General features: G+C 33.5%; 2 protein-coding genes across 3 annotated transcripts; one reads left to right on the forward strand and one right to left on the reverse strand.

Moving 5' to 3' along the window:
• The first annotated feature begins 5808 nt into the window (after nt 1-5808).
• On the forward strand, nt 5809-10443 carry LOC132283971 (haloacid dehalogenase-like hydrolase domain-containing protein Sgpp). 2 transcript variants are annotated; one of them, XM_059786028.1, is made up of 5 exons: nt 5809-6063; nt 8912-9029; nt 9404-9555; nt 9643-9904; nt 9994-10443. In XM_059786028.1, the coding sequence occupies exons 1-5, from the start codon at nt 6029-6031 to the stop codon at nt 10180-10182; spliced, it is 756 nt and encodes a 251-aa protein (XP_059642011.1). In that variant the 5' UTR covers nt 5809-6028; the 3' UTR covers nt 10183-10443. The 2 variants fall into 2 exon arrangements, with proteins under 2 accessions (XP_059642011.1, XP_059642012.1); XM_059786029.1 differs by having other exon boundaries at nt 5810-6063; nt 8915-9029.
• A 482-nt stretch (nt 10444-10925) lies between these two features.
• On the reverse strand, nt 10926-12919 carry LOC132285469 (probable purine permease 11). Its single transcript, XM_059787661.1, has 2 exons — nt 12588-12919; nt 10926-12221 (listed from the first exon to the last, which is right to left on the reverse strand). Exons 1-2 carry the CDS (start codon nt 12622-12624, stop codon nt 11104-11106), a joined length of 1155 nt encoding a protein of 384 aa, XP_059643644.1. The 5' UTR covers nt 12625-12919; the 3' UTR covers nt 10926-11103.
• Between the last annotated feature and the right edge of the window lie 12040 nt (nt 12920-24959).

The raw sequence follows: 24959 nt of genomic DNA on the forward strand, positions 1-24959 counted from the left end.
TTTATGGTGAGACTCTTCTAAGTTTGAACTTTGCTTCTAAAATTTTTCATTTTACTAGTTGTGTAGTCATTATGTGATTATGATGTTTACGTCAAAAGCATATTCTTGATAAGCATAAGTTGGGAAAATGTTTACAGCTCTGGTCCTTTGATGATTTGAGAATGCTGACTTACATAGTGAGTGTGTGTGTGTGTGTGTGTGTGTTGCTAGAGAAAGAAGCATAATTGGAAGGTCAGTTAGGTGCTTTTGCACCAAATAACCTCGTATTAGGCATTTCTTAAATGTTCCACTTGTGTTTATTAGAAAGTGTCGGGGTTTGGGAGGGTCTGATGTATGGGGCCTTAAAAGATCGCATGAAGAGAGTATTAATCTTTAGTCTGAGTGTCTTGCCATTCTGATTATGTCTTATGAAGCAAGTCCATTGAACTTGTAAACATAATGCTGAGGTAGACAAGCATGGAGCAAGTCCATTGAGTCATTGATGTACTTCTATTAGAGTTTAGGTGAGTAAAATCAACCACTTGAGATAAAAAATGACCACTTGAGAGCATATTGTTGAATCTCCTTTATATATCTATATAATGTCGGTTGAATCTCTCTCTCTCTCGAGAGATTATATAGAGAGAGATTCAACCGACATTATATATATATATAAAAATTGCATTCACATTCCTCAGCTTTGAGTTAAAGAGAGCGGACTACAATTTAGAAATGATGACATCCCAAAGTCTGTCAAATTGAACAATAACACCCCAATTATCTTTGAAACAATATAAAATGTCTAAATTGCCCCTCAATAAAATATTATATTTTGAACCAAAATATCAACTCAAGAAGATGATCAAAATACCCTTCCCTCAATATACAGTTAAATCTCCTCCATCACCAAAGGGATGGAAGGTCTTGGCATGGATCAGGAATGTTCATCTGACCCATGAATGCCATCTGACTGTCAGCATAAAACACTTGAATGCCATCGGACTTTATTTTTCATACATGTTTTATTTCTTAAAATTTTTCTAGCCTTAAAAATTAGAATCTGATAAATTTTAATTCGAATTTTAAATGTAACATATACGGCAAGTTCTGATATTAAAATAATTTTTATATATATTTGAGTTATTGCATTCTTTTTTTTACAAATAGGAATTTGGACGAGAACTCAGTTAAAATTTAAGCTGATTTTCTTACACACTTAGAGTGATTTTTATAGTTAAGATTGAATTGAGACCAGAAAACTCTTAGTTGAAAAAGCAAAGAAATCAATAGATTTTATCTGGCATTGTGTGTATATGTTACGTTTGGTAAAAAAAAAAAAAAAAAAAGGAGGGAGGAATAAAGCGAGCAACCAACCTTTCATTAATTTTTGCATTAAAGAATGAGAAAGATAAAGAAGAAAAAAATGAACTTTTGTTAGATAAAATTGAAAAAACATCCTTAATTCTAATATATTTTTTAATATCTCTTTTCTTCCATTCCACCTTGCTAAACAAATAGTAGTAGACTCTTTTCAATTTTTTCATCCCTTCTGAAAATTGTACCATTTTATACATCAGAGTCGTCATCTGCTTCATAGTAGTCATGACTGACCATGATAGTAACCTTGATGGTAAAAAATAAAATAAAAAGGATAATTGTATTATGTGGAGAGGGAGAGAGGAGTAAGGGAGGAGATTAAAGGTAAATTGACTGAAGGGTATTTTGATCATTTTGTTAAACTGATATTATGGTCTAAAATATAATATTTTATTGAGGGGTAATTTAGATATTTTATATTACTTTAAAGATAATTGGGGTGTAATGGTTCAATTTGACAAAGTTGGAGAGTGTCATCGTTTAAACAAAACAGTACTCAAATTGTAATTAATTGTCTTTAACCGACACTTGAAATTGAAGAGTGTGAGTGCAATTTACCATTTTAATCTCACTTTTTGCATAATGGTAGTATTACATAAGCATGATGTGTGCGAGACACATCACACAATAGAAAGAGAGTGGGGAGAGCACATTTTTCATGAAATTAATATGATAGGTTAACAATCTTAACAAAAAAAGGAAACTTTAGAATTTAACCAAACCAAACCATGATTAATACCTGCAAAAATTAATTCTATTTTAATTACCTAGAAGGAATATTCAAACCTTTTGTGCTACTCTTTTTATGCTTAAAGTGGCATTTTCAAATATTATTACCTAATCACCCTTGATCTGCTTATCATCCACCAGAATGCCCATCTCTGAACTTAAAAACACACATTTTATATCTAAGAAATTTTTTATTTTATTTTATCGTCCACACACACACACACACACACACATTTAATGACTTATCAAAAAAAAAAATCGCAGTCCAAGGGATTTGAAAATAATTTATGAAAATAACTTTTCAATTATAAAAAAAGGTGCACGTGGACCAATATCTTCCTGCCACCTCAGCTGCCTTGGTTAGTAGATTCATGAAAAAGAAGTGACTCAATTTGATTTTGACTTCTTCTCTATGGGCAATTTCGAAAATACACCAAAATACATGGTTCTTTCTGTTTAAGAAACGTGTAGAATAAAGGAACTAAAGGACAACTATGCGGTGGCCAAGTTGGTTTGTGCATCCCAAGTTCAGCGGAAGAATAATTCACCTTTTTCAAATTGTTATATTCTGCCCAATTGACGAATAAATATAACATTTTTTTTTATAAAACACACTTGACTTTGGGTTATTTCTTAAAATTCTTAATTTAGGATTGTAGAATCATGCAACCTCTCAATTCTTATCAACAATAAACTTTAATTTGATTGAGTTTTAATTAATCCCCTACTTTACGTGGATTTGATGGTTTATGGTGGTGATGAATTAGAATTGTATGAGAGGGAGCGACACAATATATAGCAAGGTATTATTAAAAATTGAGTTGAGATATTTTTAAATTTTTTATAAAAAATTAAGGATATTTTTTAAAAATTTACAAATAGTTTTGTAAATAAATTTTTTTTTTAATGGGCCGGCTGCCTCCGTTGAGTCTTTGATGAATTTTTTTTCAAAATACTTTATTTTTTAGGTTGAATATTTTTTTTATTTATACTTTTTGGTGTTTAGCATATGTATAGGTCTTCATTTTTGTCGGGGATGCCCTCCTAATACGGAGAACCAAGAAACGAGCTTTAGTTATTCCAAAAATTACTAATGACATAAAGGGTATAAAGCAATAAACCATGAATACATCCAAAGTCAAGCTCAATAAATGTACTGACAAACACTCGTGGATTCCATTTAGCAGACTCCTCCGGATTCTGTGAGGATGTAGAAGTTACATTCAACCTGCATGGAGTCCTTCAGACGTATAAAATAACTTACAAAAATTTAATGAATAAACTATTTTTTTTAAAATTTTTATATATTTTTTTTCATAAATATTTTACGATAATCAAACATTAAAAAATAAAAAAATATTTTTTAAAAAATATTTTATATCCAAACAAACGGAGACTAGATTGAAACTTAAATAAAATTATATTTTGGTGTTTGGAGGAAGAATTTGTAAAAAGAAATTTGAAATAAAATAAGTTTTGTACCAATTTAACATATAAAAAAGTCGGCAAGAAGGTTTTTAGAATTAAAGAAAAAAGAAAAAAAAAAACGCTTAATAAAAGGACAATGTTGTAATTATATTTCAAATTCCATCAAATCCTGTAATTTTTTCTCGAATTTTTCCACCTTACCAATTATCCTTCTCTGCTTGGTTAGATAGAAATAAGTAAGAAAAGAAAAAAAATAGAAAATGAAAGAAAAGTGAAGTGAATGAAAAGAAAAGTTATTTTCTATGAAACATTTGGTTAGCATGAAAATTTATTCAGGAAAATTGTATGAAAATATTAGTTTGTTAGATTGGATAGCATGAAAATGAAAAGAAAGTGATTGTGTATACTAAAATTACCCTTATGATTTCAAATACTAAAAAAATAAATAAATTTGTGTTTGATGATGTTTATTTTATTCAAAGTTTTAATAAAAAGATGAATTATTAAATTTTAATAATATAATTATTTATATTGTTTAAATTAAAACAATACTTCAAGACATCTTAGGTAGAACTATAGAAACAGAACTATCTATTCATTTAAGAGAAATAAGGAAGCTTAAAAAAAAAAAAAAAAAAAAAAAAATTTGGGCTTATGGAGTCATGGGCTTTCAACCAAAGAACACAAAAAGAGAAAAATATATATATTATTCTCTGTTTATATATAATAGATGTGTATAATATATATGATACAATGTATATATTTGGAACCAAAACAAAACAATCGTCCAAATAGTATTGCAAGAGAATGTTTAGAGAGAAGTTGTCTTCTAGAAGTCCACTAAAATATAAATTGTTAAAGAACTTCCTCTATTAGAAAAGAAACTCAGTTAAAAAATAAAAAAATTAATTATTTTACATAATTCAGTTATTGGATAAAATAAGAACTTCAAATAAAAAGAACCAATTTTCACGCTACGATTTTTTTTCTATCCATCCAAACTCTAAAACAATTTTAAAATTTTCTCTATCCTTTCTTTTATAGTTGATTCCATCCAACCAAAGTCCAAATTCCTTGCCCTTTTAAAATGTTATCATTCCAAAGTCCAAACAATTGAAATTCTATCAAATTCCAAGATTCCAAACACTGTGTAAAACTAAGCCATCTATTACTCTAAATAACTCAATTGCATACATTGAGTTTTCTTTTTGAGAGTTAAAATTTGAGATTTGATCTTGAATTTTATGTGGGGATAGCTAAATAGACATTAATGTCTTCTATTTTAATACATATTACACTTTATTCTTTTATGTATTTATTTTTCCTATTTTAACAAACTAATTGTATTGTTGATTAAAAAAAAATTAAATAACTTTCTCTCTCTATCTCTAATTTGTTTTTCTTTACTAATATTTTTCATTTTATATACAAGTATGTCTATATATATATATATATATATATATATATATATATATATTATCTTCTGCACTTTCTATACTTTTTAACTATTTCATATCTTTGTTGAATATATATCATTAAAATTTAATCGTAATTAAAAGATATCAAATCAAAATACAATTATAAAAAAATTTAAGTGAATTATGTAAATTATGGTACTTATTTACAAGAAAGAAGTCACTCATTCATGGTAAAATTACACTTTTACTTTTAATTATTTAAAGATTTAATATAAAGGGTCAAAATTGAAATCAAGTTATTAATATTAGGATTTTCTATTTCATAAATTACTATTTTTCCTATATTAAAAATATTGATTTTAAAACCCACAAAACATCCAAATAAGATGACAAATATACTGCCACCTAATTGAAGATACAATCACAAATCAAAATTTGTGAAATATAGCACTTTTTTTTTTTAACCACACTCGTGAGCTAACTAACTAAAGAGAAGTCATGCTACTAAAAAGCGGACCTCATAATAATTTTCAGGAGTGTTTTTATAAGTTAATACATTTTGAACCAATATTATATCAATATATTATAAAATAAATCATACGAGAATATGATTTGTTATATTAAAATCAAAAGAAAAAAGAAGAAGAGAATTTATCCCATTTTTTTAAAATTTTAGAGACTCGTTAATCTATTAATTTTAATACAAAATTTTAACTGTTATATACCATTTTATTATAAATGTTAAACGTATTTTAATATTTGTATACGATCACGAGTAAAAAAAAATAAAAATAAAGGGTTGTGTGGCCACCGTCTTGACACTCAGGTGTGTGTATAATTTGTATATAATTATATATGCATGTGTGTGTTTTCTCATAAAGTTAGGGGGAGAAGAGAAAAGACAACTCAAAACTAATCACAGGCGCTTTTTCTTGATTCCCTGGAAGATTCCTCTATTCTCTTTCTCTCTCTCTCTCTCTCTCTCTTCATATTCGCCATCACCACCTCTCTTCGATCGATATCAAAAACCCCATTTGCCATAAAACAATTTTGCATTCCAAAATCCTCCAGAAAAATTGTTCACCACCCATCACACAATGACGGCCTCCTCCACTGAAAACTCAGTTGACAGGTGATCATCATCTATATGTATATATTTATGTATATATGTCACATTTTATGCTATGATTTGATGCTTTTATAGGATTGGTTGAAGATCGATCTGGGTTGGTTTAATATTTTTAGCTGTCGTAAAAAATTTATGAGCTCTGCTGCAATGTAATCCAAATTTTGAGCTAGGAAATATAATATAATTTATCTGATTTGTGTATGTGTATGTGTAATTGTGCATATGATTCTGCTCATACCCATTTATAGAAATTTTCATATGTTCATACCCATTAACTGAAATTCACTTTCAAATTTTTTTTTTTTTGGGGGTTTTTTGGGGGCTGTGTATCATTCTGCTTACTTCATTTAATGGAATAATGCTGTTTATTTATTTATTTTGTGATTAAATTAATTATATTTTTTCAGAGGAATGGGGTTCTTAACAAGTTTGTGGTTTTAGTCCCCTATTTTCAATCATATTTATATATCCATCTTTGGAAATGAACTTTGTTTATTTCTAAATGTTGTTGTTGTTTTTTTTTTTTTTTTTAACTTTGTTCATGGTCTCATTCATGCGATAGGCAGGTTGGATGCAACTCCTTGAATTTTCGTTGGTGTTTTATTCAATTATGTATATGGAATATATGATCATAGGGTGTTGACTTCTTAATATTTGAATTCGATTTAGATATAGTTAGTACAAATTCTCTTGATCCTTTGTTGTTTATTCTTTTCTCTCCCTTGCTTGTGATTTCGTTTCTCTGTGAGGGCTCGAGAACATTCCATCTAACTGATCCAGCTTGATCAATTTTTGATCTATAAAATGTTGGTGTCGTTGCTACTTGCTGTAATTGGAATATAGAACATTAGTATGGATCTCATCAAGTAACAAGAAGCAGAATGCACAGATAAATGTTGTTGTCTAAGCAAAATCTGTGAACTCTGTCTTGTTTCTCCTGATATACTAGTTTCTCATGTGTCCAAGATCATGATATATTCCATGTGGTGTTGGTTGTTGTAATATCTAGTTCTGGATTTGTAATATAGGCAATGCTTTCTTAACAAGACAATCTAAGTTGTCTTGCAACAGAAACAGGACTGTGAAAATTGACTAGCCTGTTAACCACTTAATACGTGAACTATTTTGACTATAAAAATTTAGAAGTCGTCCAATAAGATTTACCATATTGCTCAGGAGGTGATGTACTTGTTTTTTAGGCTGAATTTCATCTCAGATTCGTTTTCTGTTTAATTGTTCTCCTATTTCTTTTCATTTAATAACGTAATACTTTCCCTTATACCCACTCAATGATGCACCACCTCTGAAGTGGCAAAAGATTCCATAGATTGGTTCCGTTGTTTTGCTTTTATTCTATGCTATAGAGATACATTTCCTTTTCGAATGCCTCACTTCACCTCAATTTATTGGTTGCATGTCCCACGCAGGTGCTTCTTCTTGTTCCTAACCTCTCTTTTTTTGCCTTTTTTGGGTAATCTAACCTCATTAATAAGTACATGTATTTTTGTGGTTACTCCTGTTTAATCCTAGTTATGTATTTCAACTAATGGAATAGCAAAAATGTTGAAGTCAATGCATTTCATGGTCATATCTGACAGAGTGTTACTACATTCTCTGTGAAGTAGAATTCAAGTACTCTGTTCTTGCACACCATTAATTGACATGTCAACCTTTTGCCAATTCTTTAGGATCAGCTAACTATGTGAATCCTGTTTTGCCATTCTATCTATCTAAGGCAATAACCTCAGTTAAATCACATGGTGTCATATGTTTCCTACTATATCAACCCATTATTTTTTTGGTCTTCCTCCCCCCCTAGCATTGCCCTAAAAAAGTGGCACGTTTATTTGAGAAAATTGGGCCAACATTGGATCAATAAGGGCCACAAATCACGATTGTGTACGACATCCAAAGCATTGGCACTCAAACAGAATGCTTTTAAGATACTTTCTCACTAGAGGAAGTTTGGTTGTCCCTGACAAGTATCAAATTATACGTTTACCAAAATCCTTATAGTATAGGGTACCAGAGTTTGAACATTAAATGCCATAAGTTGTTGTCTCAGCACGAGATGCTCACTCAAATGTATGCTTCCTGATTTTCTCCGAGAGAAGTTGGAGCCATGCTGTAATTTGTTCACCAAATGAAATTTAAATTATTATATTCAATTTCATATCATTTAAGATGAAACCATGAATTTAGAAATGTTTAATTGATACTATTGCTTTTTATTATTACTAATCAGAAAGGTCCTTGTGCTATTCTAGATAAAATTTCATGCTAGATTGTGTTGGCTTCATATTCATTAAGCCTTTACCCGAGGAGACTTGTTAGGTTTTGTTTGTCAGTCTGAAGTTTATACTGTTACTAGAAATTACGTTTAGGAAGTATATCTCGTGAAGCTGTATCAGTTGGGAATCCAATCTTCTATCTCAGGGAAATTGCCTGCCGAGCCTCTCCCTCTCTGCAAGCCTTATAAAAAGAAACAATTAATTGGGATCATAGGATTCTCTACAATAAATGACATATGCTAAAAAATCTATAGATTGATAAATACATGCACACTTACATGTATTGATTATGTTAGTCATCTGATATGCATACTTACTTTTTCAAGCATTCTTGTGTTTTTCAGTTGCATTGAATGAATTTAAATTAAATGGGGAAAGAAGATAAAGACCAAAAAAAAAAAAAAAAAATTCTTGAAATGAAAACCCATTGGTTAGTCTCATTGCAGTTTTACCACTGAATTTTTGGGCTGAGACTTCAGTTCTTTGTGGTACCTGTGGCACAATTTTGGGTTAATTATTCTACATAAATTATTTAACTATTTATTGTCATTTTGTGGCAGCAGCGTCTCTTCTTTCTCCAAACTTGCTCCTCTTGAAGCAGTACTGTTCGACGTTGATGGAACTCTATGTGATTCAGACCCTCTTCATTACTATGCCTTTCGCGAGACGCTTCAAGAGGTGGATTTTTATTTATTCATTTTTTCTTTTCTTTCGCTTCTTTGGACAAACTCAGGGTAACATTATATTCTAGTTTCACAATGATTCTTTTTTTCCAGTCATGTTCACCACACACCGTGACACCGGTTTCATGATTGTGTTATTCTGAAATATTTTTGTATTACACCATCAAAGGGTTCATATGCAAGCACCATATATTCAATTCTTTTTCCCCCATTTTTTGCGATCAAGCACCTATCTTTTCATTGGCAAATTCTTATTTTTATAAATTACAACTGAACCTTTCATGTAATTGTATAACTTGAACGAGCTCTAAAATCATGATTTCTGAACATATTATAATGGGGATTAATAGATGCCGGGGTGTTTAACAGATAGGTTTCAATGGTGGGGTTCCAATTGAAGAGCAATTCTTCATTGAGAATATTAGTGGAAAGCATAATGAAGATATTGCTAAAGTGCTTTTTCCTGATGATCACCAAAGGGGTCTAAAATTCATGGATGATAAGGAAACTATGTATCGGAGGTAAAATCTACTTTCCTGAGAATTTATTTTTTAATTTTTCCCATTATTCAAGCTCCCACCTCATAATTTGCTTAATGGAGAAAACAGATTGGCAAAGGAACAATTGCCGCCTGTGAATGGCTTATACAAAGTCAAGAAATGGGTCGAAGATCGTGGCTTAAAACGGGCTGCAGTCACTAATGCTCCTAGAGAAAATGCTGAACTCATGATCTCACTGCTAGGCCTTTCTGATTTCTTTGATGCTCTTATCCTTGGGAGTGAGTGTGAACGTGCCAAACCATTCCCAGACCCCTACTTGAAAGCTCTTGAACTACTCAAAGTGTCAAAGGATCACACTTTCATCTTTGAGGTTTGCCCTCTCTTCCCAAACTTTATTGTTTCTCAGTAGTCAGCTTAATGGGGCATTCATGAACTTAATCTTCTTTTTTTCTCCTTTAGGATTCTGTTTCAGGCATAAAAGCCGGGGTTGCAGCCGGCATGCCTGTTGTTGGTTTAACGACCAGAAATCCCGAACACCTATTGATGGAAGCAAAACCTGCGCTTCTTGCAAAGGATTATGAAGATCCAAAATTGTGGGCTGCTCTGGAGGAGATTGATAGAAAGTCTGGTGCAGCAACAACCGCATAGTGAAACATATATCTGTGAGGTGACGAGTAGAAAATTCTATAGTAAAGTATTTGAATAACTATGTTGTAGAGGAACAGTTGGATCCTCTTTAGGCGGATAAGGGCTAACCCAGTGCACGAGATTCCTGCCACTACGAGATCTGGGGAGAATTTGATGCGTGCCAAAAAAACATATTACAACATATTATTGTATGCCAACAATTGAGTTTTGCCTCATAATTGATGTCTAGAGCTTTGATTGAGCTCTATAATTTTATTCTCAGTGCTTATCTGTTTCTTTATTGAGGCATGTCACATGCTAATCTAGAGCTAGTTTTATGCATCAACCCCAAACAGGAGTTAGTGGGGAGCAAACCTTTATTTTCTGCTCTAAGCATGCTTTCAGAAGAAATTCAGTCTTCAATACTTCACAATAGCTCTCACCCACAATGGAAAAAAATACATTTTGTTTCATTAATTAAATGCAATTTGTCTCTCAAAACCAGTTATTGAATTGAAAAATCATTTTTGCTATGTTTGGAAACATCAAATAGGTGCTTTGGATTTGGGATCAGTTGAACTGAATTTTCTCTAATCCCAAATCAAAGCACCGATTTGTTCGCTCCCAAATGCAATCTTTGGGATGTTGAATTATATGAGCCCCTCTTCTGAAATGGTGACAAACCACACAATTGAAAGGACCACAATGTCTCTCTCTAATCTCTATATATGAGAATGCTGACACACACAAAAAAAAAAAAATGTGTATCTATATATATATATATATATATATATATATATCTTCATGAATTGTTCTCTAGAGTTGGCTGACAAGCCAGAATATAATCACATATTCACATGAGCATCATTAAACAAAGCTTGTATGTCTCATCTTCCATTGAAATTCTTCAGGTTTACACAATGTTGCTTCATTAGCTACCCATCAACAAAGCTCTACATGAGAACCAGAAACCTCATTGACATCGACTTTTGTTACCTTAGATTCATAGTCATCTAGGTAATTCTGATAGACGTAGGAAAGAAAACCCCAGATAGAAAGCAACATGGCAATGACCTTCACCCCATCCATCTTGTCATGGAAGAATATCACAGCAAGAATTGGAACAGCAGGCAGAGCCAAAGTACTGATAACATTGGAAAAGAGAGAAGACACCTCAAAGATCAACCCTAGTAGACCTATCGACGAAATCTGCCACGTCACAGCAGTCCAAACCAGAGTCATCACATAGGACACCTTCCCCTTCTGATAATCTCCCATCTCTTTCTTCAAACCTCTCCATTCTCCACTCGCGAAAAGACCTACCACGCAGCCACAAGTCGCCACGAATGATGGGTAGATTTGCATGTCCAACACAGCACCAAAGGTCTCCCTCTTGATCACCTTTTGGAAAGAGAGCTGCACTAGGGAGAGGTATAGTGAATAAGTGGCTGATGCACCAAGTGTGCATAGGAATCCAATTATATACTTCTGTTTCGGGATCTTTGTCGTGTTATCAGATTCTGCATGAACTGCTAGAACCGATGCTGAGATGGTGACGAGGACTAGAGAGTTGAGTATTAAAGCAGTGAACTTTTGGGAATTTAGTAGGAATGAGAAGAGTGCATTGAATGCCAATTGTGTTGCACATAGGAGGGAATAGGTAGAGACAGGGAGGTACAAGAGTCCATAAGAGTACATCAAGTTGTCACCAGTCAAGAGTAGGCCAAAGAAGAGGTATAGGAAAGTTAAAATGTGGATTGGTGGTAGTTTTGTTAAAAAAGTGGTGGTGGAATTGGTGGATGGTGAGAAGAAATATAAGAGGGGGATTAGGATTGGGAAGCCTGCTGATTGAACAAATGTGGCCATCCACTTGCTGTTTCCGCCCTTGTCATAGTAAAGCCGCCCCAAGAGGGTGGCCGCGGATTGGCCAGCAAGGAGGAAGAGGGTGTAGAGGGCAACGCGAAGCCACCACTTGTAGTGTTTTAATCTAGGAATTCGCCGTTGATTGGCAGCTGGTAGGTCTTTATCTGAGTCTGGTTCTTCATCTTCAACTAGTGGAACTGTGGAAACCACACAAAACAAGGTTTTTGCCCAATTTATTAATGTTTTGAAGTATTCACAAGAGTAACAAAAACAATAAAAAATGTTCTACTCTACTTGGGTAATCTGTTTGAAAATCTTGCCCCTATTATGTTACTGTTTTTCGCTGCTTCTATAATTTTCTAACCTAATTTGGTACCTTATTTGATTTGTTTATAATGGTTGAAACTTGAAACAGAACATGAGGAATTACTACAACACACAAAAATATAATTGTTTGAAGTTCTGACTCCCCCTTGAGACAATAAATTTAATTATAAGTTTACTGCATCTCTCTCTCTCTCTCTCTATATATATATATATAGCAAAATTGATAATAGACTAACCTCTGGTTTGCAGTTCCAGTCCTGGAGCAGGCTCCATGTTGCTCCAGTGAAAGAAACTTGCCAAACAGAAAGGTATGGTGTTCTTTCCTTGGGCACTTTATACAAAGAACTCAAAACGTATTCTTATGAAAAGCACTATAGACCATCATTCAAAGTAATCACTCACTCCACATGCTCAATCAACAAGTTGAACTTTCTTCACTAGCTGTATACACAGCTCTGCACCCAATGAGCTAACTTAATTAGGGCTAAAATTTGGATCAACTCATTTGAAGTCTCAGTTGACTTCCATGAAGGCAAAGTCAAGTGGTTTATCTCCTTGAAGAAGACGATGGCAAATTCAACATAAGTAAGCTTCTTTTTCTTTTATAAATAAGAATAAAGAAACATCGAATTTTAATATCATGTAATAAAATTCACATTCTCTCTTACATTTTCTCATCGAAAATCTCCGAATTTAAAAAATGCATCATCATACCATAAATAAATATATATAGTAAAATGTGCTTGCTTTTGATAATGCATAACCAAGAATCAAAGGGATGAGATTTGATGAAGTGTGAGCTTATCATTTCATGGATGCAAGTCAACAGTGAATTCAATAAGATACCATAGTCAAATTGATGGGCCAAGCCACCTTTTTTTAATTTTTGTACTAGTAGTACTTGATGACTACTGCCTTTTGGCATGACTTTTGACAGATGATATTGCTCACTTTTAGATGTTCTTTTTCTTTTCTTTTTTTTTTTTTCTTTTTTTTTTTCTTTTTAAGATACAAGGGTTCCTATGCTTACAAAATGCGTTTTATTTTTGGCTAAAATAAAAACAGTATTTTTGCAATAAAACAGTATTTTTTCTATAAAATTTAAAAAAAAAAAATTAAAAATACGTTTGGGAACGATATTTTGTTGTGAAAATATCGGAAACAGTTATGCTACTGTTATAATTTTAGGTCATGAACAGTTGTCAAAATAAGAAAAAATAATTTTTTGGTATTTTGATTTTGAACCACTGTTCACAAAGTATTTTAGTACTGTGTAAAATAAAATAAGATTGTAACAAACATACTTTTATTGTCAAAATTAACACTACAAAAGTAAAAAAAAAAAAAAAAAAAAAAAAATAGCAGAAAGAAAACACATGCAAAACGAGGCTGAATGAGATCCATTTATGAAGATATATAATCACACCATTTGCATTGATGTCAAATCTTTGACAATGACTTCTATCAGTTATGCCCAAACAATGGGCTTAAATTGTAAGAAACCTTTTATCTATTTTCCCATAAACCTCCCTGATCAAAATGGTGCAAAATGTTCCTTGCCTTTAAATTTATGTTACTTTACGAAATAAAATTACTAAAGCGACTTTAAGAATGAACTCGAAAAAAATAAAATAAAAATAAATTAATTTGTAAAATATCAGAAGAATCCTAAATCAATTAATTACATTCAATGTGGCACTTGTTATGACAGCCCAAGTTTTGTAAACCTGGTGCGTTAGTGATGACCAAAAGATGACCCGATAACGGATCCGAAATGTGGAAACGAATTGTGCAAAAAGACCTTTAGGAATGTATGTCATCCCCAAGGCACCAAACTGACTCCCCATGAAGCCATGGAACTCAAGTAAGCTAAGCAATGAAGCAAGAATGTCAAACTCGATAAAAAATGAATCAAGGGTAAAATGGTCATTTTAAACTGAAATGGATGCCACCGTGCATGCCATTGGAAAGACAACGAAAAAAAAAGATGTAGTTAGACTCAAGAATCGCCTGATTCGGAGTCAGGACGTAAAAGATATGAAAAGGAACAAAGTGGTATTCTCTATTTAGGAGGTACCACGAACCTATCTCATTTAAACTGGAATAACTCTCACTACAATTGGAGTTTTGATGTGTGGTTGGAAAGCTAACTTCAAGTTCTTGAATTTAGACTCAAGAATGACTCAATTTGGATTAGGAATGAAAAAGTTATGACCCTCTGAAGTTGGTGCAACAAGGCTGTCCAAGAAAACTAGGAATAAAAGGTCCCAAGAAGGATCGGTCGACCAACGGCAAGGACCAGCCGAACCTCAACCTTTGGTCGGCCGAACCCCAATCATCGATCGGCCGAAACGATGAATTTCATTAGAAGGCTGCTAGAATGGCTCCTCGAGCATGTGCCAGCCGGCTGATGGCCCTCATCAGCCGACTGACGCAACAGATAACAGCAAAAAACTTCTGCTGTAATGTGATGAAAACTCACCCGGTCCAACCTTGATGCCATGCATGTATTCCAATTGACCCAAAACGTGTTTGAAAACATTTTCTAGCCTTAATCAAGCATAGATAACATGCTAAAACAAAAGGGAAGCATGAAACTCACTCCCACGCATGAATTTTGCATAAAAATCCATAAATCATTCCATAAATAGTTCAAAAGTTGCAACTTAAGAGTTTTATGAAATATGAGTATGCCCGCAAACATAAAATGATGTTTTAGACACGCTACAATTAGGGGTGGCAATTCGGGTTCGCATGTCATAATCGTGTCGTGTCGACCTAGGGGTATAATACTAAACATGTTAACCCGAACACGACACGATTAATAAACGTGTCACATATCTTAAACCCGAACACGACTCATTTATCAAACGGGTGACACGACACGACACGTGTAACCCATTTAATAAATGAGTTGTGTTAGACACACCAGACACGACCTGTTTAACATGTTTAACCATTTAACCTGTTTAATGTGCCAAGGATTAAAATAATATCATCATTTTCCTTTTTTTTTTTTTTTTTTTTTCATTGGTAAATCTGATTAATATGCTATGTGAATGATTCAGATAGATGAGTATGTGCATCTAAACAAGATCCTAACTAATTTTATTGATTTTACATAAACGTACATAAATTCAGAAGACTATGAAGGAGGGTTTGAAAAATCAGATATTGAGCAAATCTTGTCAAATGTAGAGTTCAATTTCAATAATTAGGCTTCACACTTTACTTCTCTAGTTGTTGATGCAAGCAATCCTCTTTCTTTATAAAAATTCGAAAAGTGCTTGAAGAGAATGAGGCCTGAAGCTGCACTCTCTGTAGCAAAACTTGTTTTTCAGAGTGATGAAAGAGACACTCTCGAGAAGGTTACAACCCCATGCACCATCATCTCGACCACTAGCGACATCGTTGTACTGTCCTGTATCCCCGACTACATGCAGAGGAAGATCAAGGGCGAAACCATGATTGAAATCATCGACACCCAGCAAATCAGCAAGGTTTAGATAAAAAATATATATTTAATTGATAACAAAGCCTAATAAACAATCAAACCCAGCAAATTAGCAATCAAGCAGATAGATCGATCCAATAAACAAAATCCAAATGAAAAACAATGGATTCATTATTTCATTACATAAACCATGAATCTTAGATAGAGAGAGGAGGACAAAAACAATTTTACCTAAACAAGAATATAGATTCGGGTGAGTTCACTAAGTTGTAGAAGAATCGATGTGATACCCTTCGGATTCGAGACACGGGTTGATCAGGCCCAGGTCCGAACCCGAGGGAATATCTGACAATTAATATGTTATAACGAACACAGAATACAAGATTGAATTTAAGAAATGAAATTAAAGCTGGAAGGAACTAAAAATAGAATCCGTAAAAATATTATAATTATTAAAATCCATCAAACCCAAACTCCATCAGTTTAACAACTCGGGAATCCATCTCTAGTGGACCCCTAATAAAAATCCCAAACTGAATGAAAGTAAAAATTGAAAATAAAATCCAAATCTAATATTTGGAAAGAAGTCCTACGTCGTCGGTAAAATGGAAGATCGTCTCTGCTCAGCACGAACAAGCTCTAGACTGGAAATGTCCGATACCTAAAAAATGATGAGTGGGTCAGGCCCATATGCAAGTTCTATACTATTACAACCCAAGCAGAGACCCGATACGCATGTACATCCTAACCAATCCAACAATAGCTAATAGTCCGTAGATAAATATATATATATAATCACACTACAGGACTCTCACTGGACTACAGGCCTGTCTTAACCTGACTAGTAGGCACCATGCGAAAGCGCACCCAAAGGTGGGCATGACTACCTAGTCCCAGCAGGGTACACATCCAACCATCATAGCCAGCTATGCATCCCAATGCATATACGCTCCCTAACCAACAACTCTGAGACTCAGGCTCATATCGTGGCATCATAAAAATATATTTAAATTCCATTCCAAACCAAAGTGTCACTCAATTATTTATTGATCTGACACAGAAGACAGGTAGGACTTAACTTTTGTAGTTAATCCATCCCTTATTCCAAAGTAGGTAGGACTTAGCATTTTTAAGCTAATCCCCCTAGTATGTCACCGTCCCATACCGGTGCATACAAAAACATCCATCCAGAATTGATAATATATATATGACAGCATAACATATCAATATCAACATACCCAACCATAAGCATCACAAGAATGTTTAACTAGCATGCTTGTTCAATACATCCAGTACCTGATTCTCTAACGAATTTTAAATGCAGAGAATAAATATAACCATCTTGTAACTCACAATAAGCATAATAACAACATTAACAGTATCTACATGCTTACTTGTAATCACTCCACAACATACCACAAGTTGACATAAACAATTCTTGGTCAACATCAACTAGTTTCTTATTAAACATTAAGTGAAATTATATTCGTCGACAAGCTTAATCCCATATCACTGTTTCATGATTTAAACATAAACTTCTTAATTCAATTGCTAAGCTTAAAAACAAGCAACTTGAATTGTCTGTAACAAAGTCGTCACACAAACTTCCTTAAGCGATGTAAACATCAATTAATTCCCCGTTAAGCATAACTGACATTATATAATTTGAGATGCTTAATCCAATACCACGGTCAAATGATTTACACATAAAATTCCTAATTCAATTGCTACCTTTAAACCAAGCAACTTGAATTATCCGCATCACCGTAAAACTAATCACTTCCTAAGAGTCTCCGGTTGTTCCTTATTTAGCTTCCTATGGTATATTATGAGTTACCATGCCTTCTTAGAATTTATCAAGAGTTTATTCATTACAAAATACCCCTAGAACCATTCCTAAAACCTTCTGGAACTTCAAAATTCCAAATACAGTAGCCTAGATTCGCAGGGAAAACAAAGAAAATAAAAAAAAAAACTGGAAACCTTGGAGGAGCCAGCTCCACCCAAAGTGGAGCCGGCTCTACTACAAAGTAGAGCCTGCTCCACTTTTTAATTGAGCCTGCTCTACTTGAAATAGAGCAGGCTCCTTCCCCTGTGCGTCGTTTTTCCAATTCCGGCGATGTCCGGCTGTGTTGATCCTCCAAACCAAATTTCTTGCTGATTAAAATTAAGTCCTTGGGTGTTCAAAAGTTAATTAACTTCCTTGATTAATAATCACATTCAGTGGGAGCAAGAATTAAACAAAATAATTTAAAAACGGTTAACATGCACCTACAAGGAAACATGCTGTTCAACTTCTTCTCCAACTCCGGCAACTTTGTTCCTCCAACCCAAGTTTATAACTGATCAAAACTAAGTCCTAAGGTGTTTTAGAGCTAACTAAATTCGTTACTTATTAATCAAATTCAATCAGAACAAGAATCAAGCAAAACAGACTACAACCGAATGAAAACACATACATGAACACATACTGTTTTGAAACAATTACTTGTGCAACCATATTAATTTAACTTTATTACTTCCTGGAACTAAATTAGGGATGCAAAGAACACAGGCCAAAGAGATTGAGTAAATATAAAACTTGCCTGTGAGATTCGGTTCAAAAATCTCAATGTCCTTCCTCTAAGTGTTTCCAGAATCCTTCAGTTTTGTCCCACACTTCTCTCTACGTTTCTTGTTTCCAGTATGCCGTGAATAGGATTTTTATAGCCCTAGGCAGATGCTCATTACATATATTTATAGGTTTTCACAAAACCCTAATCCATGTCTAATTCAGCCCATAAGCAAACTTAGGATATACAATATCGGCTGCCTATGAAAACTATAAACCCCATGAAAATATATTCACATTACCAACTAACTAAATGTAATTTAACTAATCTAATTAAATTTAATTTTAACTTAACACAATTAAATCCATAAGTAAGACAATTAAATAAATTAACTCAATTACATGCAAGTAACCTAAACCAGTAATCAAATGCAACAATTAAATCCATCACCAATCCAATTAAATTAAAACAAAACAAATTTATTAAACAATTAAAGACAAAATAAAAACCCAATTAATAAAGTCAAATAATACAAATAATTCAAGTAAGTCAAATAAGTCAATAAAGAATTTAAAAATTCAATTAAAACAATAAATTTATATACCAGGACTATCCTTTTGAAATTAGGGGTATTACAATCGAGGATTTGAAAGAGAAAGAGAGTTGTCTCTTATCTGAACTCTGAAGAGAAAAGAGGAGAGAGAGACTGAAGAGAAGAGAAAGAAAAAATATGCCGCTGCAATCAGCATAATGAGTCCAATGACTAAAGGCGTACAGTGATAGGATTTCTTATGTATATTATGAAATGACCAAAATGTCCCCTATCAGGTCAAAACATGTTATACAGGTTATACGGGTTCACAGGTGACACATTTAATTAAACGGGTCAAAACAGGTTAAACGGGTTGAGCCATAAAACCCGAATACGACACCTTTAACTTAACGGGTTAATCCTGTCAACCCGTTTACAACACGAACTCGTTTATAGTAAACCCATTACCCATTTAACTCGTGTCGTGTACGTGTCGTGTTGGCGGGTCGTGTCGAATTTTGCCACCCTTAGTTACAATGGCCTACAGCCTCATTTCAATTCGTTTACAAAATTTGACCTTTCAAACCTCCATTTTCACAAAATAGGCTATTAAGGCAAAACTTGAGTTTTAAAAGCATACATATAACTTTGAAGTTTAATAACCCTTGGCCTCATGTTATACATACAAAAAGAACATTGCAAATGTACTTAAATACACATTATACATCAAAGAAGCTACCTTAGCTTACAAAATACCATACATCCATGGTATACTAAAAATGTAATATCCAAAAGTAAAACATGCTAAACAAGTGCATGTCAATATACAAAAATACTTCAAATGGCTCATTGGCTCCTAAGGATGATGAGCATTCGAGAATATTGTCTCTTTACCTGTAAAATAACCCACACAACTAGGGTGAGTAATCAAGTTACTCGTAGGAAGAAGCAAATGCGTATATGTGATACCCCTCGGATCTGAGACACGGGTTGATCAGGCCCAGGCCCGAGCCCGAGGGAATATCAAACAATTAATATTTTATAATGAACACGGAATACAAAATGAATTAAGAAATGAAATTAAAGCTGAAAGGAACTAAAAATAGAATCCGCAAAATATTATAATTATTAAAATACATCAAACCCAAACTCCAAAACTCCATCAGTTTACAACTCGGAAATCCATCTCTAGTGGACCCCTATTAAACATCCAAACGGAAGATAAAACCACTATAATAAACATCCAGAAATAAAACTACGGAGAGAGCCCTACATCGTCGGAAGAGTGAATAGAGACCTCTGCTCAGCACGAACACGTCTAAGCCTGGAACTGTCGTGTACCTGAAAAATAGAAGTGGGTCAGGTCCACGCGCAAGTTCTATACTACTACAATCCAAACAGAGGCCCGATACGCATGTACATCCTAAACAATTCAACAATAGCTAATAGTCCGTAAATATATATATAGTCACACTAAAGGACTCTCACTGGACTACAGGCCGGTCTCAACCTGAATAGAGGTAACATGCTAAAACGCACACGAAGTGGGCATATGTACCTATACCTAAACAGGGTACACCTCTAACCATCGTATCCAGCTATGCATCCCAATGCATATACGCTTCCTAACCGTCGATCCTGAGACTCAAGCTCATATCGAGGTACCATAACAATATATTTAAAGTCCATCCCGAATCCTAGTAGTGCCGCTCAACTAGTCGTTGCCATAACACTACAATCAGTAAGACTTAACTTTTAGTTAAGCCAATTCTTAATCCAGAGTAGGTAGGTTTTGGTGTTTTGAATCCAAACTGTCCCTAGTATGCCACCGTCCCATACCGGTGCATACTCCAACCATCCAGCAGTTGATAAACTTACACTTAAGGTAAATATCAACTAAATCCATGTTTCCAACAATTGATACTGACAGTGATAATGAAGGCATCAAAACAAAATTACAGTATTTTCATAAATACACTTAATGTATAGTGTTTCATAAAATCCTGTATAGTACTAAGTTTAAATCTTAATAGCATACAACATCCAACAGTTGATATTACAGTCAATTAAGATAACTATCAACTAAATCCATTATTCCAGAAATTGACACTAGCAGTGACAAGATAAGTATCAACAACAGAACCACAGTATATATAAACATGCTTAGTTTCGGTAAAACCGGTATACTATTACGTGTAAATCTTAATAGCTTTCAACAGCCAACCGTTGATAGTATAGGTATTAAAGTAAATATCAACTAAGTTCATATTCAACAATTTATGCAAACTGTAATCATGAAAACATCAAAACAGAGTTACAGTGGGTATATAGACATGCTTATCCTATAGTACTCCCGGAATCCAGTAATGCTAAGTTTGATTTAAAACCTAGATCACTCAATACCAACTCATCCAAAATAACTATAATTCAAGTACATGATCATAATATGAAGTGAAACATGTTTTAATTATATTATCCGTCTCAGAAAATATTACCAACAGAATTTTTTAAACTCTAAACAGTGTGTTCATTGATTTAACTATTTGTTGTCCGAGCTACCCAAGTAATTAACTTATTAACACCTCTTGGGACTTAAGTAGCTGTCTTTAAGCATCATCCACACACTCCACATACATCCCCAAACCCAACTGAAACCACAGAAAACCAACCCCTGTAATCAAAACTAGCTGGAAACCCAAAAAAAATGAAAAAAATGCATAAAGGAGACGTCTCCCAAAAGTGGAGCCGCCTCCTTTAGAACCTGGAGTCGGCTCCCCCACTTGGGAGCCGCCTCTACTTAAGAGGAGCCGGCTCTCTCTAAGGGAGAGCCGGCTATCTCCCTCTCTTGCCTCGCCTCTTCATTTTCCCTCTTCTTCCGAACCCTTCTGCAACTCCTCGCCCTATGCTATGGTTTCCAAAAATTATAATTCAACCCCAATAGTTTTCCCCAGTCCATGTTTAAGTCTTTATTGCATTCCATACATAGGTTAAACAGAGATATATACGAGCAACTATCACGTTTTAACAGAATTTTAAGCATACAACACATACTGATAAGTTTCAGTTTAAGCACGAACAGAGCATGTGTTTAGTTGATTTAGTTAGTCCTAGAACTGTTTAAGAATGTAAAGAACATGAAACCTAAGGGAGAGAGTAAGGATAGAACTTGCCTTACGCCGACGTTCGCCTCAATTTGCCGTCGAATCCTTCGTTTGCTCTTTGTTTCCTGCCGTCTCTAAAACTACTCACAGACTTACTATGTCGTAGTATTATGCTAAAACCCTAGACAAACCCCTTAGATGAGTATTTATAAACCACTATAACCCTAGACTCAATTTAAACTCTAATACAAGTCACTCGGCCCATTGAACAACCTAGGTTTAAAACATTGACGGCTATATAAACTATAACCCTAATGTAATACTATCTGTGTGCAACATTCTATACTGACATGTTAAGATAGAATAAATAAGGAAATTGAATTAAATAACTTCAAGTAAAATAATTAAATAATTAACTTAAGCAATTAATTCAAATAAAGCAAATAATCACAATTAAGTCAAATAATTCAAGCAAATAATCACAATTAAGTCAAATAATTCAAGCAACTAAACAATTAACTATTAAAAATTTAACTAAATAATTAATGAAATTCCAGGACTATCCTTTTGTAAAATTAGGGGTATTACAGTATACCTTAAAGTTTTAATATCATTGCAAGATCAATATAGACGAATACAAAGGATCATTCCACTTAACTTCTATGTTCAAGGTGTTTAAGGGATCATCCTAAAATAACCAAAATCACAAGTCACAATTAAGCATTGATTGTCAACTTGAAATTAAATGCGAAATCAAATAGTAGAAAACTTGGACATCAAATATCGGATAAAACCAAGACCTAAACGGTTATTCCAGGCATTAACCCGCTGGGAATACCACCCTAGTGCGCACTATAAATGAGGAGAACTCATACCTCCCGCACTAGAGCCAAACTCTAGCCATGTCATTTGTAACAATGTCCCAAGAGAATCCAAAATATATCAAGTCAAAACTTATACACAATTATTAAGGCATATATACCACCTTCCATGCACAAGTATTTTGAAACCACACAAACCATGTTTTAGGGTTCCAAGTCTAGAATGGCATAATAAATGACAAATCATCATCATGATATAATGTACAAAACAATATCACTAACTTATCAATTTAAATCATGCCTCAACAATAAGCTTTATATGCTAATTCTTAACATCATAGTAATTAGCTTATAAAATAATCACAATTAGTCATCAACAAGAATATAAAATTATTACCACCATAATTATAACAATTCAAGTAAAAAGGAATTGTATATAACATTAATAATTCTACAAGAGTTCTATATCACTACCACATGTGAAAATACTAGAATTTAGTATATTACTAAATCATATAATTCTCCTACACAAGATATATACATATTATACATGCTTAAATCAATAAACCCTAAGTCAAAAATAAGGGTTTCCTATAATATGCAAGACTATTATATTAAAAGCATGTACACAATACATATTAAACCCCAAAGGACTTAGAACACTTGAAGTATAAATATACTACTACCCCTACCTCAATAGAGAATTGAATCTCTATAATCTCAAGCAACCAAGCTCAAAATGGAAAACAAAACAAGGTTTTGAAGAGAAGAGTGAGAGGAAACTTTGTCTTCCCAAAGTTAATGGTCTAAGGTAAATGGAAAGAGGCCAAAATGAAGAAATAAGCTATAAGCTAAGCTTTTTAATAAGTGCTTAAATGTTGCACATTTTAACACCAAAGTTAGGGTATTTTAGTCCTTGCATCTATCTTACTTTCACGTTTTAGTCCTAATTTATGTTTATATGTATTTTAGGGCAATAAAGTTCAAACGGGTTTAAATCAGTCCATTACCGCAATTTTTGGAGTCAAGCAAAGACAATCGGAAAAAGTTTAGAAAATGGCAAAAAGCGGCCGCAGCCCATTGTTCGTATAGTGCGCTTATCCTTCAAAAGTAGTCAATTCTTCCGTTTTCCAGGCCTTTGATGATGTTCCCAACAATCAAGAAGCAAACCGATTAGCCCGGGGCAAAAATGGAGTTAAACGGGGTTTAAAAGAGATTTCTAGCACTGGCAAATCAATCCCCCATAGTGGGGGATCGATCCTCCACTGTTGACAGAAAGGTGCAAAAAAATACCCCCTGGGGATCGATCCCCCACTGTTCACAAAACTAAAAATGCCCTTGGGGGATCGATCTTCAAGGCTGGGGGATCGATCCCCAAGCCCATGGCAGCATTGCGGGATTTATTGTTTACTTAGTTTTGGGGTTTTCTTGTTTAGGCTTATTTTGTGAACTTTTGGCCTCCAATAGGGTTTGTATTTAAAGGAAAGAAGGACCCATTAGTTAGGAAATGAGTTTTTAATATTTTATTTTTACATTTTATTTTTTTATAAAATATATCATTCTCTTTGGAAAAAACGAAAGAAAGAAAAAGTTAGGGTTTTGAGAAATATTCAAGGAAGAAGAAGAAGGAGCCAGATATGGAGATTGGGCTTGTTGACACCATAATCATCTCTTCTATGAGCTAGTTCTTCACTTAGGGCTTGGATGAGCCCTAAGTTTATGTAACCTAAACCTTTATATTTCTTTTCTTGGGGAATTAATATGTTGTAATTAAATGTATGGCCTTGTGATTTCTTTATATATACATACTTGATTTGGCAAATTATGGCTTAGTATTGATAAATTCTTCCATTGAAATCTCTAGTTGATTGTATGTCTATGTATGATTAATTAGGGATTTTATTTTTCATTAGATGATTGAAAATTAATTCTTCCATTGATTCTATATGAAAATTGCATGTCTATGTGTGATTAATTTAGAATTATACTCTACACTAGATACTTCTTGTAATTGTGTTTAGTGATGGCCATGGCACGGTACTTATGTGTACAATTGTCAATTAATTTGATGGATAAAGGCTTAATCTTGATGAGTTGTTTTACAAATTAGCGTACTTGTTATTAGTTAATTATAGTTAAGTAGGTAAT

This window comes from Cornus florida, unplaced genomic scaffold (assembly GCF_030987335.1).
Source record: "Cornus florida cultivar Cherokee Brave unplaced genomic scaffold, ASM3098733v1 CherokeeBrave_3.0.0_Hap2_Chr11, whole genome shotgun sequence".
In the NCBI taxonomy this organism is placed as follows: domain Eukaryota; kingdom Viridiplantae; phylum Streptophyta; class Magnoliopsida; order Cornales; family Cornaceae; genus Cornus; species Cornus florida.

Excerpts from the sequence above, each read along its gene's own strand:
- LOC132283971 (XM_059786028.1), top strand. The coding sequence starts at position 6,029 with ATGACGGCCTCCTCCACTGAAAACTCAGTTGACAG. Across the intron at positions 6,064-8,911 it reads ACTGAAAACTCAGTTGACAG|CAGCGTCTCTTCTTTCTCCA; the intron begins GTGATCATCATC and ends ATTTTGTGGCAG. Across the intron at positions 9,030-9,403 it reads TTCGCGAGACGCTTCAAGAG|ATAGGTTTCAATGGTGGGGT; the intron begins GTGGATTTTTAT and ends GGTGTTTAACAG.
- LOC132285469 (XM_059787661.1), bottom strand. The coding sequence starts at position 12,624 with ATGGAGCCTGCTCCAGGACTGGAACTGCAAACCAGAG. Across the intron at positions 12,222-12,587 it reads ACTGGAACTGCAAACCAGAG|TTCCACTAGTTGAAGATGAA; the intron begins GTTAGTCTATTA and ends TGGTTTCCACAG.